The sequence below is a fragment of the Lynx rufus genome, unplaced genomic scaffold, assembly GCF_022079265.1.
Source record: "Lynx rufus isolate CCGP_SWC_20201006 ecotype Redwood Valley unplaced genomic scaffold, mLynRuf1.p SCAF_3, whole genome shotgun sequence".
Lineage (NCBI taxonomy): Eukaryota > Metazoa > Chordata > Mammalia > Carnivora > Felidae > Lynx > Lynx rufus.
The window spans coordinates 86666831-86685655 of NW_025814845.1; the positions used below are offsets into that span (position 1 = coordinate 86666831).

General features: G+C 38.5%; 1 protein-coding gene across 1 annotated transcript in view; it reads right to left on the minus strand.

The window, feature by feature from the left end:
• The window catches only part of DKK2 (dickkopf WNT signaling pathway inhibitor 2), a 99980-nt gene extending 81743 nt beyond the window's left edge, over positions 1–18237 (minus strand). The window contains exon 1 of the mRNA XM_047090535.1: positions 18016–18237. Within this exon, the coding sequence (XP_046946491.1) occupies positions 18016–18237 (222 nt within the window). The remainder of the gene's footprint in view (positions 1–18015) is intronic.
• Positions 18238–18825: the final 588 nt, after the last annotated feature.

Here is an 18825-nt window from a genome sequence, read left to right on the forward strand (position 1 = left end):
AAGGGACTTTCCCACCCTTCTGAGAATTACCCAAAATTCGAAGAGGTGAAGGGAGGAGACATGAAAGACAAAACACAAAAGAGGAAATCAAAACCAAAAAGTTGGCCCAAACTATTAGAACAAACCCTATGCCCTGGGTCCCAGCTAAATATGAGTTAGAGGGTTATGTTATCCCCTTAGTCAGAGCTGTCATTGTTAGGCCAGTATATCTGTTGTCACTGGAAAACAGCATAGCCAAGTCATACTTCCCCATGGAGGAAAGTGTGGTGTCAGAATTTCAGGAAGGTCCAAATCAGGACACCTGTGTGCCAGATAGGCCCAGCTGCACATGTGGGCTGGCCAGTGCCGTAGGACACCATCTGCTCAGCACATGGAATGCCAGTTCCTTTGCCTAAGATGGGTTTGAAGGATGGGATTCTTTAAAGAGAAAGCTCACAGTTCGGCTGTGACATCCTTAGCCTTTCTCACATTTTAAAATAAACAATTGTAGGAAGAGAGGATTAAAGGCTTATGTCTGAGAGATGACAAGTAGGGTATATTGCTAGCTCCAGAAGAATTGCCTCAGAAGTTCTCCTTCAGATCGGCATTTGGCTTTTCATTCTGGTGACTGATGAAGTATGACTATAACTCTCAGAAAATTCCAGGTGTTAAGCATGTGCACATTCCAAAAATGCTCTATGTTGTTGTCCTGGGTTCGCAACAATCAGACCAACAAGGGAATATCTCTCTTCCCTAGTCTTTCTGAAACATAAGGAGACATTTGGCCCGCACCTTGACTTCCTGATCATTAATGAAAATCTGGACAGAGAAAATATGGCGGACAATTCAGAATCTATTGAACAACTAGTAGTAATTGCCTTCCCACCCCCCGATAAAACTGACATTTTGAAGAGTATAAATTAACACTCACTTCTTTGCAATTTTGGGGATTGAATTTCCCACAAACTATCTTTATTAAGTCCTTGTTTAGCCATCTATTACCTTTCACCAACTATTAGTAATGAACAGATATTTTAAATGTTTATTTTTTCCTTTGATAGATATTTATCATCTATTCCTTTTAAAAATTATGGCAATTTGGTTTATTCCTCAGAGATAAGAAGATAAGGGCTTTGATTATGTTTCTAGAATTTACAGGTTCATTCTATAAAGTTGTTAAACCCCTAAAACAAAACAAAACAAAAATCTCAATATGGGGAAGACAAATTCATTCACTGTTTAAAAAATTGATAGGAATAGGGAAAAAAACAGATTTTATAATATAATTATAAATATATAATATAATTACAAATATAGTTGCAGTATCATCCTGAAAATATAGTAACTATAACAAAGATCTCACAAAAGTCATTCAATAGATTCCAATTTGACCAAGATCAGAATATTCACCTTAATTTTCAGGCACAGGAACCAAGAACTCATAATCTTAATTAAGCCAATAATGTAGACTGACTTCAGAAATTACTTGCAATTCAGATTTAATGCCACTATCATTTTCTTTCTCAGTTCATGTTTCAGTAAAGCATGCTAATCTGTTTCTGTATAATTAACAAATATGTTGTACAAGAAATGAAGCGCATAAAAGAATAATCAGACACACTTGCTAAATTAATTGCATATGGAGTTGTGCCAGTTTCCAGTCTTAGTGATTGGTTGTGTCTCTCCACTTTCTTTTTTTTTTCTCCTACCCCATGCCCCCAATAACCACCAATCTGTTCTCTGTATCTACAAGCTTGGTTTTTTATTGTATGTTTGGTGGTCTCTTTCTTTTTTAGATTCCATATATAAGAGATATCATACAGTATTAGTCTATCTTCACCTGACTTACTTCACTCAGCATAATGCCATCAAGGTCTATCCATGTTGTCACAAATGGCAAGATTTCACTCTTTTTATGGCTGGATAATATTCCATTATGCATATATATATATATATATCACAATTTCTTTATCCATTCATCCATTAACAGACAGGTTGTTTCCATATCTTGCAAATAATGCTGCAATAAACATAGAGTGCATATATCTTTTTGATTTAGTGTTTTTGTTTTCATTGGATAAATACCCAGAAGTGGAATTTCTGGATCATATCATGGTTCAATTTTTAATTTTTTGAGGAACCTCCACATTGTTTTCCATAGCAGCTGCACCAACTTATATTCCCGCTAACAGTGTACGAGTGTTCCCTTTTCTCCACATCCTCATGTACACTTGTTATTTCTTGCCTTTTTTATAATGACCGTTCTAAAAAGAAGTGTAAGGTGGCTTCCCTACTAACTCAGCAAGGCAAAGCTATTCTACATTAAAACTACAATCAAATAATTCTGAATTTGAAGCTAGGCCATCACAGGACCTCAGATACCATATGTTGAGCTTGCTCATAATGTAAATGCTCACTTTTGTAGCAACTTCTTCCTTGCTTGACTGCCTCTCACAAACATTTACTGAGTGCTCTGCACATGACAGAAGCTCATAGGGCATTGGGAAGACTGAGATAATATAAAGTTCTTGGCGTGAAGTAGGTTCTCAACAAATATTAGTTGTCCTGTCTTCTAGAAGCAAGGTATTGTGTACTACTCACATTGTGTACTGCCTATCCATAGATAAGCAATGACTATGATTGGAAGCTCAGCCTATTTTTCCTGCTTGATTTTGTGATTGAGTCACAAGTAACTTTCAGTCATGTTCTTCCTTTTCATGCATTTTAGCTGCAGATCATCACTGTTTCAAATCCTTATGTTAAATCTCATTATGATCATTGCAATGGGCTTGTCATTGGGCACGCGATTCTTAAATCTGATAGCATGTATTCAAAATCAATAATTTGTCCATTGCTCTGGACATTGCCCTGCCTTGATTCCCTAAGATATCTTATTTTTTTAAACATTTTTTTTAAATTTAATTTTGAGAGAGTGTGAGCAAGGGAGGCACAGAAAAAGAGGAGGACAGAGGATCCGAAGCAGGATCCTCACTGATACCAGCCTGATGCAGGACTCAAACTCACGAACTATGAGATCATGACCTGAGCTGAAGTCAGATGCTCAACAGACTGAGCCACTCAGGTGCCCCACTTCCCTAAGATATTTTAAATGGTCCTTGAAAATTCAGAACATCTTTGTCTCAACTATCAGAACATTCTCTCCATTCAGTCTCTGACTCTCTCCATAAGTGGAATTAAAAAAAAAAAAAGAAACGAAAAAACAATTACTGGTGAGGTTGGGCTACATTCTTCTTTATTGACGTTTACTAAGAACCAGAATTATATTTTTTGGTCTAACTTAATTTTTTAAGTGCCAGACCATCAAATATAGCTGCTATTTTGTGTTGAAAGCTTGTATTTTTCTAACAGGAAAATTCACAGCACACACTCAAATCCAATTTGTAATCAATCAGTGGGATGTCAGTGGCATAAGACCTGAGTGCTGGTCACTTGTGCTGTTAACAATAAGAAAAACAGAGACTAAAATTCAGTTACAATGTGTTGCAGCTGGTGTGGCCAGGACCCCCCCGGAAATGTAATTTCAAGAAGATTTTTCTGGTTAAAAAAGAAAATTTTCCCTCTGAAAAGTGTTGAGAAGATAGCAGTGGGGCAAATGGGCAAGCAAGGAAATTTACAAGGATTTCCAAAGACCATTTTGGAAGCACTGTATTAATTTGAACAATTGCAAAAATATTTTTACCGAGTTAAAGCAGTTTAGTTTTTTCTCTAAAATTTTAATAGACTATATTTGCATTAAAAAATAACTTTTTACGGACCTTATTGTTTTTCTGACTTCAGTGTACACATTTTAACTACATGGCACATAAAGTTATGTGTGTCACCAGACAGACTCTAGGGAATTGCACTGGGTTTGATTTGTTCCTGCCTCTTCTTTCAGGAAAAGAGTGGGTTTGGGCAGGGAACATACTGCTGGCTTGTACTCATTAAATGCTTCCTGAACACCATGATCCTTTGAGAAATAATAACCATATTATATAAATTCTGACCAGGTTCTTCTAATGGAGAAGACCTAATTACAAGATATTACATATATATATATATATATATATATATATATATATATATTTTTTTTAGTTTTAAGACTATAAACCCAGTTGATGGTTTTCCACCTTAAAGCAATCAACATTGAAGGATTTACAATTGAAACCACAATACTGATTCCATGACTCATAATATCTTTTGGAACTTTTTGGAATTGCTTTCAGAAATGACACCACATTTCTTTGATATCCTTACCTTCTGTTGGTTATTTGGTTAATGGAAACAACATAAAATCACTCAGGGCCAAGCATTTTAAATTAAAAAAAAAATTTTAATGTTTATTTATTTTTGAGAGAGAGAGAGAGAGACAGAGTGCAAACAGGGGAGGGGTAGAGAGAGGGGGAGACATAAAATATGAAGCAGGCTCCAGGCTCTGAGCTGTCAACACAGAGCCTGACACAGGGCTCAGACCTCCAACCGTGAGATCATGACCTGAGCCTAAGTTGGATGCTTAACCAACTGAGCCACCCAGGCATCCCTGAAAACAATTTTTTAGTGTTTATTTTTGAGAGAGAGAGAGAGAAAATAGGTGAGGGGCAGAGAGAGAGGGAGACACAGAATCCCAAGCAGACTCCAGGCTCTGAGCTGTCAGCACAGAGCCTGACGCTGAGCTCTAACTCACGAACCGCAAGATCATGACCTGAGCCGAAGTCGGAAGCTCAACTGACTGAGCCACCCAGGCGCCCCAGGGCCTAGCATTTTAAATGTGGTATGTTAATCAATATATATAACATAAAGTTGGTCATAAAGTTGTAGTGGTGGTCATAAAGTTGTGGTCATAAAGTTGTAGACTAAAATAAACATGTAAACTACTTATGAAGTTAGTTCCAAAACAACATTTAAGTGACAATATCAAAAGGATGAGTTTTCTGCAGTGACTAATTTCAAAAAATAATGAGTGTGGTTGTTTAAAGAAAAAAAAAACCTAGGAGATTATTTTAAACTTGTATCTTTATCAAATTTCATTCTGTGATGTATTTTAGCACACATTCCATCCCTCTTCCCTACCTGCGGTAAAATCTTGTCTACTTTACTGAACACACCCCCTCCACCTTTCCATTTTTAGGTCACCAGACTCCTACCCTCCTACTAGTACAACTTTGTTATTCCTTATAATTCTTCTAATTCCTCATAAGCATGCCTCTTCCCATTAATGTTTCTTTAGTCCTTTATAAATGGTAAAATTAGGATCAGACCTCCACAGGGAATAATGAGGCATTTACAAAGGAAAAAAATCAAAATTTAATTCCTTCTAAAATATTTAGAAAGGAAAAAGCACACACCACTGCTCTACATTGTCACCATAATGTCCAACATGAACAGACCTTCTTCTTGAGTGTTTATAGCGATGGTCTTACCCTTCCAGGTCGGCCTGACTGTTCATCAAGGGAATCAGAGTGTAATTTGTGAAAAATGATTAAAATAATGTACTTACATTTTCTGTTAATAAGGGAGGGATTTTACATACAGATTGATATCCAGGTTTGTTTAATTCATTCTCCACTAAAACAGAAAGCAGAATGTTCTAGTTTTTGACATAATTAAAGTTAAAATAATGAGATAACTAAGTGATGCAATTCAAGTGTTCATTCTTGGAACTCTTTAGAAAAAGGAAAACACATCAGGTTGTCCGGATTTAATATTGTATTAGAAAGAGAAGCATGGACTGGACCATTTCTGGCTATCTCTTTTAATCTTAAAATGCCAACTGGATTCCACAAGAAGACTACATTTGCTTTTATGGATACCTACTCCAAATACCCAGCATGGCATATGTGTCAGACAAATGTTTGTTTACTATGACTATAGCATCTAATACACCAAAGAAGTAAGTAAGCAATTAGCAAGTTGACTGACTTGGAAGAATGGAACCACATCTGAATTCTGAAGTGTACCAGTAAAAGTTCTCTAGCTGGTTTCTCTGGCCTCCAGTTTATACGAGGAGGCAGGACAGCTCGGTGATTGAGCAGGCAGACTCCATTAAGACTGCTTAGTTATAAATCCCACATCTTCCACTCAACAATTGTATGGCCCCAGGGATAAAGTAGAGAGAAACAAAATAATTGATGATATGGTGTGCCATCTCAGGAAATTCAGACATCACGCTCTAGAAATGGCCGTGAGATGGAGAATAGCCTGATAAGAGTTTTACTTTAAAAAGCTCACTTTAGAAGTAGTACGGAGGATGGTTTGGAGAAGTACAAAACGATTACAATACTGAAATAGTCCATCCGGAAATGATTATGGTCTGAGCCAAAGCAATGACAATTGGATTGACAATAAAGCAGCAGAAGACCTCAATATTAAGGAAGACGTAGGATCCTATACGTTGGAGAATAATTGCTTAGGAGCAGGAATAGAAAGCAGGAAGCCTAGACTATTTTTAGCACGGACAAATGGTTGGGTGAGATTCCAGCACTTGTAACATGAATGATAAGACTTATTACATTGTTCGCTAGGAAATGCCTCCTTAGCAATACAATATGCTTTCAACAGCTCTGAAAATACCCACTTTCCTGTTTGAAGAATTCTAACAAAATATATTTCCTCTGTCACCGTACATGTGATTTCACATCCACGCAACTTGACTACAATTGGCTTTTCCCTAAACTTATCCATTCTGACCCCAATAGCCTATAATGTGTCCAAAATATGACCCTCATGTTTAGTTTCACAGTTTTAAAAATACACTTACTTCTATTATTAAGACACTTATCATGTCTCTCCAAGATATATTGAAAATACATAAATAGTAACACATCTCTGACATGATAAAAAAAAAAGAGGTCTCCTTGAATATCATAGACAAGATATTCTAAACAGGCGAGAGAGCAGTTTGTAGCCTGCAGGAATGAAACAAAAACAAAAACTATGTTTTAATCAGAAAGGTGAAAGTATAACCACTAGCACTGTAATTTTTGGGTAAATCCAAGAAAATCAGAATAAGAAGAAAAAAAACCCACAAAACCAAAAAACACCTTCAATTTTCAATCTTCCTGCTTATATAAAAAAGGCAATCTATTAAAACAGAAACTGAATTTATGATTCCAGAATCATAAAATCCAACTAGATTAACTCATTCTAGCTAACTCTAACTCATTAGAGTTGACTCTAATTCACATTGGTCCTTCATAAATTCAGGGTGGAAAGGTCTTAGTTTTATTTTTCATAAAATAACTTCTAATGATGTTAATTAAATAAGCAATATTTTATATTTTGCAAACATAAGAAAATATAATATTATTATGAACTAACATTTTACTGATGAGAGAACTAAGGCTCAAAGGTGTTGGATGATTTCACGGGCCAGCATATTTCTTCAATAGGCTACCCAGGGCTTCTGAATCTATATCCCATGCCCTCTGAGGTTCACCTGCTATCCTGTGTAGAGACTGTAACCATTTTTGACTGCATTTTCTCAGAAATAAAATATGACAGTGCACACAGCATACACCCAGGAAGAACAATACTAACGTAGGATAACAGATTCTGAGTAAACATGTCTGAACCATCCAAGTACCACGTGCAGCATAGTTATCGGTCACCTACTCCTAAAAGTGGAAAGAGAGGCAAAGGTGAAGCACATCGTAGGTGAAGAGGTCCACCACATTTAGGCCAGAGGCCGACATGCTGTTGCAGAAGGGAAAGTGGGAGAGGTCTGAGATAATGCATGCTTCTGTCCATGAAGACCTTCCTGCCTCTGCTTTCTACCTCCCCTCACTGGTGCTGATCCTAAAGGATGGCTGATGTCCCAGCATGGTACCCTGAGTTCTGTGCAGGGTGAGGGCACGATCAAATGGGGCAGAGGTTTTCAAACCTCAGATTTTGATCAATGAATTCAATGAGTCATTACCAGCATTTATTTATTTATTTTATTTTTTTAAGTTTATTTAATTTTGAGAGAGAGAGAGAGAGACAGCACACCGGAGGGAGGGGGGGAGGAACAGAGAGGGAGAGAGAGAATCCCAAGCCCTGATGCAGGGCTCGGTGAGATCATGACCTGGGCCCAAATCAAGAGCTGGATGCTTAACTGACTGAGTCACCCAGGTGTCCCGTCATGACCAGCATTTTAAAGAGAGAGAGCAAGAGGGAGAAAGAGAGGGAGAAAGAGGGAGAAAGAGAGAGAGAATAGAATAGGAGACTAACATAGAATAGAACATAAAGGAAAGGACTAAAATTTCTTAAAATGTCTCACTGCATTACCCATTGTAAGAAGATTTATTTTCGAAACTTTGTTTTGAGGGGTGTGTGTGCATTCTGGATCACAACATAAAATACAATTTTTTCCGTGCATCGCTGTCAGAAAAGTTTTAAAGCCATTGGCCTCTATCCTAGATGATGCTTGGACAAAGGTCAAGCAATCTGTGTTCCCGCCAGCCCACCATTATTTCCTTCCCTTCTTTTGTGTGTTCCTGCTGTTCCTGTGCAGATTCTCTCCAGCCAGACTTCTTGCTAATCATGTCACTAAGTATCATGACTGAAAAAGTGAGCAAACACAATACAGTCAAAGCCCCTCCCCTTCATTAATTTTGTATAAATCCTACTGACATAGTTGTCATCATGACATTGTACTCTTTGATAATACATTTTGACAGACAAAATTCAGAGCTGAAAGAGAGCTCTCCGTGTAATTTATCTCCCACCAGCTTTTAAATCAACTGAATTTAATTCTTCTATAGCGCTTTGTTACCATGGATTTGACAGAAAGTGTTGCTTTTGATTATTTGGAAGACTTGTGTTAGAAGTCAGATAATCCAAGTTCCAACAGAAATTCTTTTGTCACAGGCACTGACATCGGGGACAGGTCAGGAAATATCTCATAGTGCGGTTCCCTCACACATAAAAGGAGTGAGTTAAACTAGGTGATTTCTAATGTATCTGCCAGCTCCAACTATGCCTACATTTGTCTGTTTTGTACAAAGTCTCGAAACCTTTGGGTGATAAAAGGTTCTCTTGGTTCTTTCTGTAAAGCTCTCCATCTTAAATAATATTAAATAAGCACATTTGAAGAATCCTCTTACACAGTTATGAAAGCATGTTTAAGAGTCTGTCAGGTTGAAAGGAAATGTTAAGAAGGGTTTTCACACTAAAAATTAACAATTATTTCTAAAATAGCAAATAGCAAAAAGTACTCTGTGGTAAGTTGTTCAAGCTATAAAAATAAACATTATATATTGTTTAAAATGGTATGCACATATTATAATATGTAATGTTTTATAAGCATACATTACAGATTTATTTGCACATTCTAATCAGACATGAGTTATTTTAACAACAGGTCTACCATAGAGAAAAAAAATTGGAGGCCATTTAAATCCCAAGCATTTAAATATGGAGCATTCATGGGAATCTACAGAGCTTTATTTCATCACCAGTGAGTAATGAGCAAAGCATGAGAAGAATTTGGGCTATCAGACTTGATTCTTGTGGCCTGCATTAGATTAACCTAGGGCACTTTTCACCTGTTTTGTTTTGTTTTGTTTTGATAGCTATGAGAAATCATAAAGACTTGGTTGCCTAACTCCTGACAATTCAAAGTTAGATATAAAATGTGTGATTTTTGATATGGGGACTTGTTTGTTTGTTTGTTTGTTTGTTTCTGGAAAGATGTCCCAAACAGTTGAGCAGGTAAGGGGGCTCAGGAGTTTAACCAAACTAAGGGTAGATTTCTGCCTGTGTGGCAAATGATTGCAAAGAAGGAAATCCTCTCAGCAAAGGGGAGAGAGTGGAACAGAGAAAGAAGTGTAAGGAAGGGACTTGAGCAAATGCCCACATTTATGGGCAGAAGGTTGTAGAGGGATCAGTGAAAGAAAGAGGGAGGAATGATCTAGAAAGGAACATGGAAACATGTAACACCAGAAGCAAGGGGATAAATTAAGTATAAAGGATAGGCTACCGAGCATAGAGGATGATTGTTGAAAAGATTTCAAGAGACAAATTAACCCAATGCTTCTTGAGCCAAGTTTCAAAGGGTTAAGATGAAGTGAAGCTAGAATGAGCAAGTGAAGACCATTATTTGAATGTGAGCTGTCATTTCAGTTGGTTTTAAATGACAATCCCCACGCCCATCATCCCATCTGAACCCAGTCTTTTAGCTCATTACCAGATAGAAACACTTATTGGCAAACAGCTGGTTTCCAATATGCTAAAAGACTTTCACTCTTAATGTAACATTGTTAAAATACTTCCAAATCACCTGAATCCTAGAACAGTCCAAATAAAACAAAGAAAGTGAAGGGAGTGGAATGGGAATTATGAACCCCGAATTTCTAAGTCCTCCTCGCAGGACAGCTGACACTCAAAAAAGGTTTGTAAACCTTCCAAATTCTCAGCAAGCTCTCTGGGCCCCAGGCTGTGCAGAAAGTGTCAAGAAACTTGCCTTTGCAGAGGCTATCTTACTTTGGAGAATATCAAATTAATGCTGTCGGCAGCAGACTCTAACATGTTGTTCAATTATTTTGGTTCCTGTGGTTAAATAACTAATATTGCCATGGCTGTTAAGACCCTCACTTACTGTGATTGTATTTTAATGTCTGGTGTACGCTTGCTTCTGTGTATTTCACCAATTACTCAATTATATGCTATTTTGCTTACTTTATACAAGACAGCACTGACTCACCATCCCTCTTAATGTTAACATTCGATACAAGAAATGTAATAGCATGTTTGTGTGTGTATTCATTTTGTCTTGTTTTGTTGTGCAATCTTGCCGTTGGTGCCACTGAGTTCATTTGTTTCCTTCATGCACATCACATGCATTTATTTAGTTACCCCTGCCCGGTTTGGTGGGGAAGATGAAGCAGCACTTTCTGTTTTTTGCGTGAGCACTTGACTTGGTCTTACTTATTTCTGTAATGGTAGCAGTAATAATGACATCAGCACAGTAAATAAGTGCACTTCCCTTTCCCTCTGGCTCAGTAACATAAATATGATTACTCTTGGTTGCTATTGTTACTTATCTTCTTTTACATATTAAAAGAAAAAGAACCAGAGATTAAGTAACTTTCCCAAAGACATTAAGCTGGTCAGTGGCAAGTCAGAAGTTGGAACCTCTTTGGAAAGTATAGTGCTGTGGGGCTGCTACAGATCATCTGATTCTCCAAAAGGAAGCTAGAGAAGTCCAAAGCAAGGGAAAAGCAAAAGCAATCAGAGGCACTAGCCCTCGATGATTTTTCCCTTATCCGATCAGATGTGAGTGATGCCAGTCAAACCAACTCACAATCCTTGCAGGGAGGTCACTGAGAAGGCCTCTGCCTTGCTGGTGTCAGTGGGCAGGCACCTTGTGTCCCTCAGATGCGGGCAGATAAACACAGGAGAGTGTGTTTTTTGCCTTTCTGCACTTAATGCTGTGTGACTTGTACAAACTGCATAACCTCTCTGTGTCTCAGAAAAATTATTGCTTTATCATTTATAAAATATTTTATCATTTATAAAAATAAGGATGACAATAGGACTTGCCCTTTGAAGGGCTGCTGAGACGTTCGAAAGAGTTCATTATAATGAAGCATTTGGAGCAATGTATGGCACAGAGTAAATAATAAATGGAACTTTGTACTAGAATTTAATGTGTGCTATAAGTACTTATAAACCAGTGAAGGAAATAATATGTCTGAGGACCACTTACTTCCTCCAGTCCCCAGAAAAAAAGAACACTCTTATTTGGAAAGATATAGTACAGAGAACTAACATCTTTCAGGAAATGTTTGCATAGATCCACTATTTCAAGAAATCAGTACTCCTAATTGTGATGCTTTGATGTTTTTCCACCTAATGTACTTATTCCCTCATTAATTTTATTTCTTTGTTTTAGACAGGGTGCAGCAGTTAGAATTTGTATGATTATAAAATATGTAACTATCTATATACCAAATTATAATACAGAAGTGGAATCAACCAATTAAATTAGGCACTGTAATATATTTCAAAGGATAACTAATGCACATTTGTCCCTTTTATCTATGAAGGAGAGAGAAGAAATGAGGTTTTAAAAAATATACTACTTTTGTGCTTTTTTCTGATTTTATTGCTACATTTGTTATTTGTTATTGTTTATTGAACATAGATAAATCTCAACTACTATTAAGACTCCACAAATATAGTCTGTTATGGTTAAGTGGTTATGGAATCAGTGTTGAAATAATAATTGTTTTTTAATGCTACATAAACGAATTACTTGAGTTAAAATACAGCATTTTAGACCTGATATTGAAATCCCTCTGCCTTAAAGTTTCATCTGGCTCAATTTATCATTCCAAGGACAAGGATTTATGGGATGAGCTCTCCCTGAGGACATCTGATTAGATGTTGGTATCATTCATGGCCTCCATCATCATTGGTTTGAACCCAGAGACATGGGCAGTAACCCAGAGCTGCTAGCACGAGAGACTTGTTGGGAAGCCACTACTTAAAATATTTGGGTGGTGACTTCTTCCTGTGGACAGATGTTCCTATCAAAAAAAATCTCCCATATTTTATATCAGTTGACCTCTTCATTTGGGAGAATAGTTTATATTTGTCCTGAAAAACAAAACAAAACACAACAAAACAATTAGAGAAAAATATGTTGCTGTCCTCTAGCTCCTGGCAAGAGGGGACAAAGGAGGAAAAGAAAATTAACCTCTGCTTACCTTCCATGATAATACTAAATTTTCATTATGCATTCCATATTTAATCTTTCTGTTATCTTTTTTTTTTTTTTTTTTTTTTTAAATTTAATTTTTTTTTTTTCAACGTTTATTTATTCTTGGGACAGAGAGAGACAGAGCATGAACGGGGGAGGGGCAGAGAGAGAGGGAGACACAGAATCGGAAACAGGCTCCAGGCTCCGAGCCATCAGCCCAGAGCCCGACGCGGGGCTCGAACTCACGGACCGCGAGATCGTGACCTGGCTGAAGTCGGACGCTTAACCGACTGCGCCACCCAGGCGCCCCAGTCTTTCTGTTATCTTAAAGCAATCCTACACAATGCAAAAATTTATCCATTAACTATTATTAATTTTTTCTCCTTTTGGGTTCTGTTTCAAAATTATTTTTTAAAAAATGACTCAGTGAGAGTCATGGGCAGACACACATAGTAAATAAATCTTTTCAATTGTGAGATAAGTAACTAGGAGCAGCTTTACCTTCTTTTTATAGATGAGCACAAGTAACCAGGGGTCTAATGAAGTAGAATGACTTTAAAGGGCTGTGAGGGAATCACAGACAGAAAAAAGATTGTAATTCATTTTGATGTTACATCAATATCAAAGAATGAACAGCTAGAAAATTGTGGGTCGAAAATGGTAAATATGTTGAGTATTATAAAAACTTCTACAATTTAACAAGTTATTTTAATATCCATTTAAAATGATTGTGCAAGGAAAAGAAGAGGAAGCGGCAACATTCTTCTAGAACAGAATACATCAGTTACCCTTCTATTACATTGCTTTCTCTATTTTAAAAACTATAAGATTTGAAACATCCTGGGAGGAGTTTGTATTGGAGGGGAGTACTAAAAAAGACTCTGGTAGGGTCAAAGTCACAGCTGGAGTGAGTTTAAGTACCCTTGTCCCTTGCTCTCTCTACTCTAGCACAAAAATAAAATGATGGATGCTCCTACTTAGATTATCGTTAAAATACTTTTCTTGCTATTCACGAGGTCACCTTCCACTTGCATCGACTATCAATTCTCTATTATTCACAGTGAAAGAAAATGAACCTTACTGCAGATTGTTTCAAAACCTTTCTATTTTAGAAAGTTTAAATTTTAAAAATGATTTGCTTTCCTGATTGCACTTAGCATCAGGTGATGTTTCGAAAAAATTGCAGATATTTACTCTCTAGCAGGAGAAAGTTGGGCTGGGGTTAAAAAAAAAGTCATGGGTAATTTCAAAAAGTGAAGTGATCACCTACAGCAAATAGGCCATCTATTTTATATACAGTTTACTTCTATGAGCACTTTCCTGAGTATTCATACATACAAATAGCCGTGGCACTTTTTATTAAAGAAAATGCAATACACAAATATTAGGGCTCTCTAACCGACTTCCTCAAGCTTCTGTTTCAACGTATTTCAAGCATTCTTTTTTCACAGCACAACGTTATCCAAACCTGCCCAAATGTCCAAGTTATATGAGAAAATCACGGAATCGAATTTATGTTAAACCGGTTTTCAGCTTCTTTTTAGAGACACATGCCAGGAAGCTTATTTACATTTAAAATGTACTTATTTTCCACTCTTCTACTCATAACCTCTAAAAATATTTCAAAATCCAATAGCATTGCATTCAAATTAATCTGTCTCAAAGAGACAAAGCAAGGAGTAAAGAAGACTAAAAGAAGCAATTACGAGCACAAATCCAAAGGTTTTCCATTTGGAAAAAAAAAAAAGTGAATTACAAAGGTAAATTGATTTTTTAAATTGCTTGTTTTTTTTATTTGTTCTTAAAGTGGCCTGTAAAACTTGATTAAACTCCAGAGGTGATGTCAAGCAACGGTGTACTTATTCAGAATATATGTATCCACGTGATATAAAAGATTTTGTTTAAAATAATTTTTAACTTAGAACATTTGCAATAATCTCTTTAGAAAGGGAAATATCTTGACATGTACATACATTAGTAACAGTCTACAAGTTAATTTATCCCACATACATATACACTATCTTTTAAAACTCATAAGCAATAGATGAAAATGGAAAGCCAAGTTAAAACATAAATGTGAATAATTCAACGAAATCATTTTTGCTACTTCTGTATCAATCACTTGAATACTGCCATATTCAATTTTGTAGGTCATTTTCCATCATAGCTCATAACTGTCTTTGAAAGCAAACCTAAAAATGAGAATCGTAACACCTCTGGAGAACAGTATGTTCTCTTTTTGACCTCTCCTAATCTTTCCTGATCTTCAAAGGCATCTTTTCCAGGAATGATTTACAAATAATCCATCTCACCTATAGAATAAATAGAATTCCTGTAAATAAGAATGTTTTCTTCATACGAAAACAGTCTACATTGAATCAAGAAAAGCTTCGGGCCTATTTTCTCATTTTCACTTTTGTAGATTAATGAATTATTAAATTCCTTCATTAATTTATTCTGCAAGGGCAATAAAATCTTTATTTTAATTCTATATTCTGAAAGTAAATCAGAAAAAAAAATTATTCAATTTTCACTTAAGGAAAAGAAGACCAAAAACTAAGTTTCTGATATACCTGCTTGAATTTGCATCCTACAGTTTCCTGTTCCTGTACCTCTGAAACACATACATTTCAGCATCATTCATCAAGATTGGGAGAGGGGGAGAAAATCAAATTATTAGGCCTCAGAATGACACTACATAATTAGCTAGTTTGATCAGTTGGCACTTAACACCCAATCTTATCAATCAATCATATTTTTCTATTCTGATGGATAAAAATTCAGCTCGGCTACACTTCAATTCGACATTTTTTTCTCCAAAAAAGGATGTGGCATCTTCCTGTTTGAATAGTCTTTCTAACTTCCATTCTATTATTGAAAGTGAGAGTACAAAGAATTTCAGAAACCACCTAACTAGTAGATTAAAGAAGGTAAAGAGACCTGTAAATATTCAAAGAATTCTTATACTTCAAAGAAGATAGATTTTTCCATTTGTTTCTTCATAATAGAATACATTTTAGATCACCCGCTAAACAAGAAGCCAGAAAATAACAAAAGATAATCCTCTCAGTTTCCACCTATCTTACTTCAATTCAACTGTATTTTATCTTACATTACCACTATCTCTTATAAATTACAATTTTCTCACAAACCCATCATCAAATTTTAAGGATATGGTATTACAGTTAAGTAAATACAATGAAATCTATTCCCCAGAACCACTAAGTTATGGAGAGTATTTAAAAAAGAAAGAAAGAAAGAAAGAAAGAAAGAAAGAAAGAAAGAAGAAAATTAAACTCATTTATAAAAATAAATCAATTTCCCATTTGAAGACATCCACATAGAATTGCAACCTCTTTAAGGAGCAGATATTCGGACACAGAGAAAAATAGGCATATCAAAACATAAGGCATAAGCTAGATTCTGGGCTGCACTCCTCAGTTTAGTCCATGTAAACCCACGGCTAATGACAGTTCTGACATAACTGATAATTTGATTCAGGAACATCAAGTGTTGGGGCCCAGTGGTGAGGGAAACAGAAAGTCTTTTACAGAAACTCACAGGATGTACATTGATTAAAATCGATAGGAACCTCAAAAGATCATTGGGTCCACCCCTCTGTCCTTGGCTGAACTAAACGTCTAGCTCTCCTCAACAACTGACAAGGCAGAATTCGAAGTTAGGAGCATGAGAGAAAAGTCTTATGATTTGGATTGACAGCTTTGTTTCCTTCTAAACTTTGCCTCGTTTCACGATGGATATCTAAGGGAATGTTAAGTGCATTACTATGGAAAGTGTTGGGTGTTTCAGAGGGAAGAGTAAAAGGGAATGACAATGGTCACATAAGTGTGGAGGTATGTGCACAAGACATACGAGAATGTGCAAAGGACATGTATGCATGTAGTATTTATGCATGTAGTATGCATGCATATGTATAGTGCATTTCCCTGGAGACCCTTAAAAAAAAAAAAAAAGTCCTGTGGTTGTAGACTTTGTATTCCTTTGAGAAGATAGCTGAAATGTTTGTCATTTCAAAGCCTAGGAAGCATTCTGGAACTGTAAACCTAGCAAAACTGTCCCCGTGAGAGGGCAGTAGGGGGCCAAACCCGGGCCAACTTTTCCCTCATTGTCCATCCAGGACTGGCCCTTGCTCTCAACTTCACCCTGCCGCCTGCGCTAGGAGCAGGGACAGTGGAGGACACGAAGAGCTCGCACAGCGGGTGCAACAAGGTCCTCCGATGAAACAAGGAAACCCAGGATCTGTGGGGCAATGAGCCGCTTTCACGGGTTGACAGTTGTGCTGAGAGGTGCGTGTGCTGTTTGGCATACTGGCTTTCGGTTTTGGCTTGCTACAAAAGGAGCAGAAAGGGGGAGCTGTCGTGGTTCCCAGTGCCCACAAGGCCCCCTCTCCTGGCTGCTGCGCGCTGGCCACAGCGGGCCCTGAGTGTGCACGCTAGTTTTATTGTTTGTGAATATTTGCGTAACTCTTTGCAAGCGACTGTCAATGTGTCTGTATGACAATGTGACAAACGCCCTCGAAAAGTTTCCGCTTGCGAAAATGCCTCCGGCGTGTACCTTGCTATGTCGCAGGCACCCTGGTCGCCTGAGTTACGCGATGCTGTCAATGTCGCTTCATCATTTTGCTGCCTCCTGGATGATTTATTTACAATGCTAGAGAATTGAGAAATGGATTGTCCTGAAGTTTTCTGTGACCTCACTTCTTTGAAGGAAGAAAGTGGTTGGGAGGGAAGCAGAACCTGAAAGAGGGTAAATCCCCCCCTCCACATTGTAAAATGTGATGGTTAAGAGACCAGGACCTGGCCCCAGACTGTTTAGATTGGAATCCCACTCTGCCACTTAACACTAGCTTGTGTGCCTTGGGCAAATCGCTTAATCACTCCTTAACTCAATTTCTTCATTTGCAGAATGGGGGGAGTAACAGCGCCTAGCTCATAGGGTTGTGAAGATTAAATAAATATATGTAAACGCTTAGAGCGGTGCCTGACACGTAATAGTTGCTATGTGTTAGCTGCTATTAACATTATCATCAGCATTGCCATGTTAAATTTGGAGAAGGACCATTCCCCACCGATACGCTCTGGATTTTGACCATGCCCATGTCCCAAAGGAAAAATGAGAGAACCCTAATCCGCCCGGTCCACACCCTCCAGCACCAGCAGCCACCAGCCACCCCTGCCCACGAAGATCTGTTCTGGGAACCCCTCCCTAGCTGTGGTGCGCGCCACACCTGGGGACGCACTTGAAAGGTTGAGGCGTGCAAAGGCAAACGAGGCGCTCAAGAGCGCTGGTCCCTAACGCTCTTGCTGTAGAGTGTATTTGGAGTGTTTTCCTACCTGCCCCAGGTTTTTGCCCTTCTTACTGCCGCCGAAAGCCAGTCCTTGGTATGTGCCCGCTGATCGATTGGCGGCCTGGGCAGGCGTCTCCCCGCCCAGAGAGGACTTGATGGAGTTGAGTTTGGCCCGCGAGCTGCCGAGCTGTGAGCTCTCCACCATCAGCACCGCGGCCAGTAGGAGCAGACATCGGGACGAGTCCTTGCCCCGCATCAGCGCGGCCATTTCCTGGAGAGGGGTCCCCGGGGAGGCGCAAAGCCGGGAGGGGTGCGGATGAGAGAGGAGGGAGGACCCCTACACCTGGCCCCTCACTCGGGGAGAGGCGGATCGCAGGCTCTGTTCCCCCAACCCCACTTGGCTTGGGGGGGCCCAGCACCGTGTGAACTCAGTCTCACGCTTCAGACCAGGAGCGAGAGCGACCAGAGCGAGACCCGCTTCTCCAGCGGGGCAGGAAGTTCTGCAGTAACTGGAAGCAATCAAAGGCGAGGAGCACTCTCGCCAAGGAGGCGTGACCCGAGGTGCAAGAAGACCCAGCCCCACAGACCGCACCGCTCCAGTTGCTCCTTGCCCCGCACCTCCGTGGTCCCGCCGGTCCAATCGTCCTCTTAATCCCTCTGGACCCGGATCTCCGCGGTCCAATCGTCCTCTTAATCCCTCTGGAGGTCCACACCAGCTCCTTCTCCCGCGGCCTCAGTTGCTTTTTTCTCCTCTTTGCCTTCCTTACTACGCTTTAAGCCTCCACCTTTGCAGGACACAGTGTTAGCGGACGCTCTAATGGGGGATCAAGAACGCCCCAGACGTGACCCTGGAGGT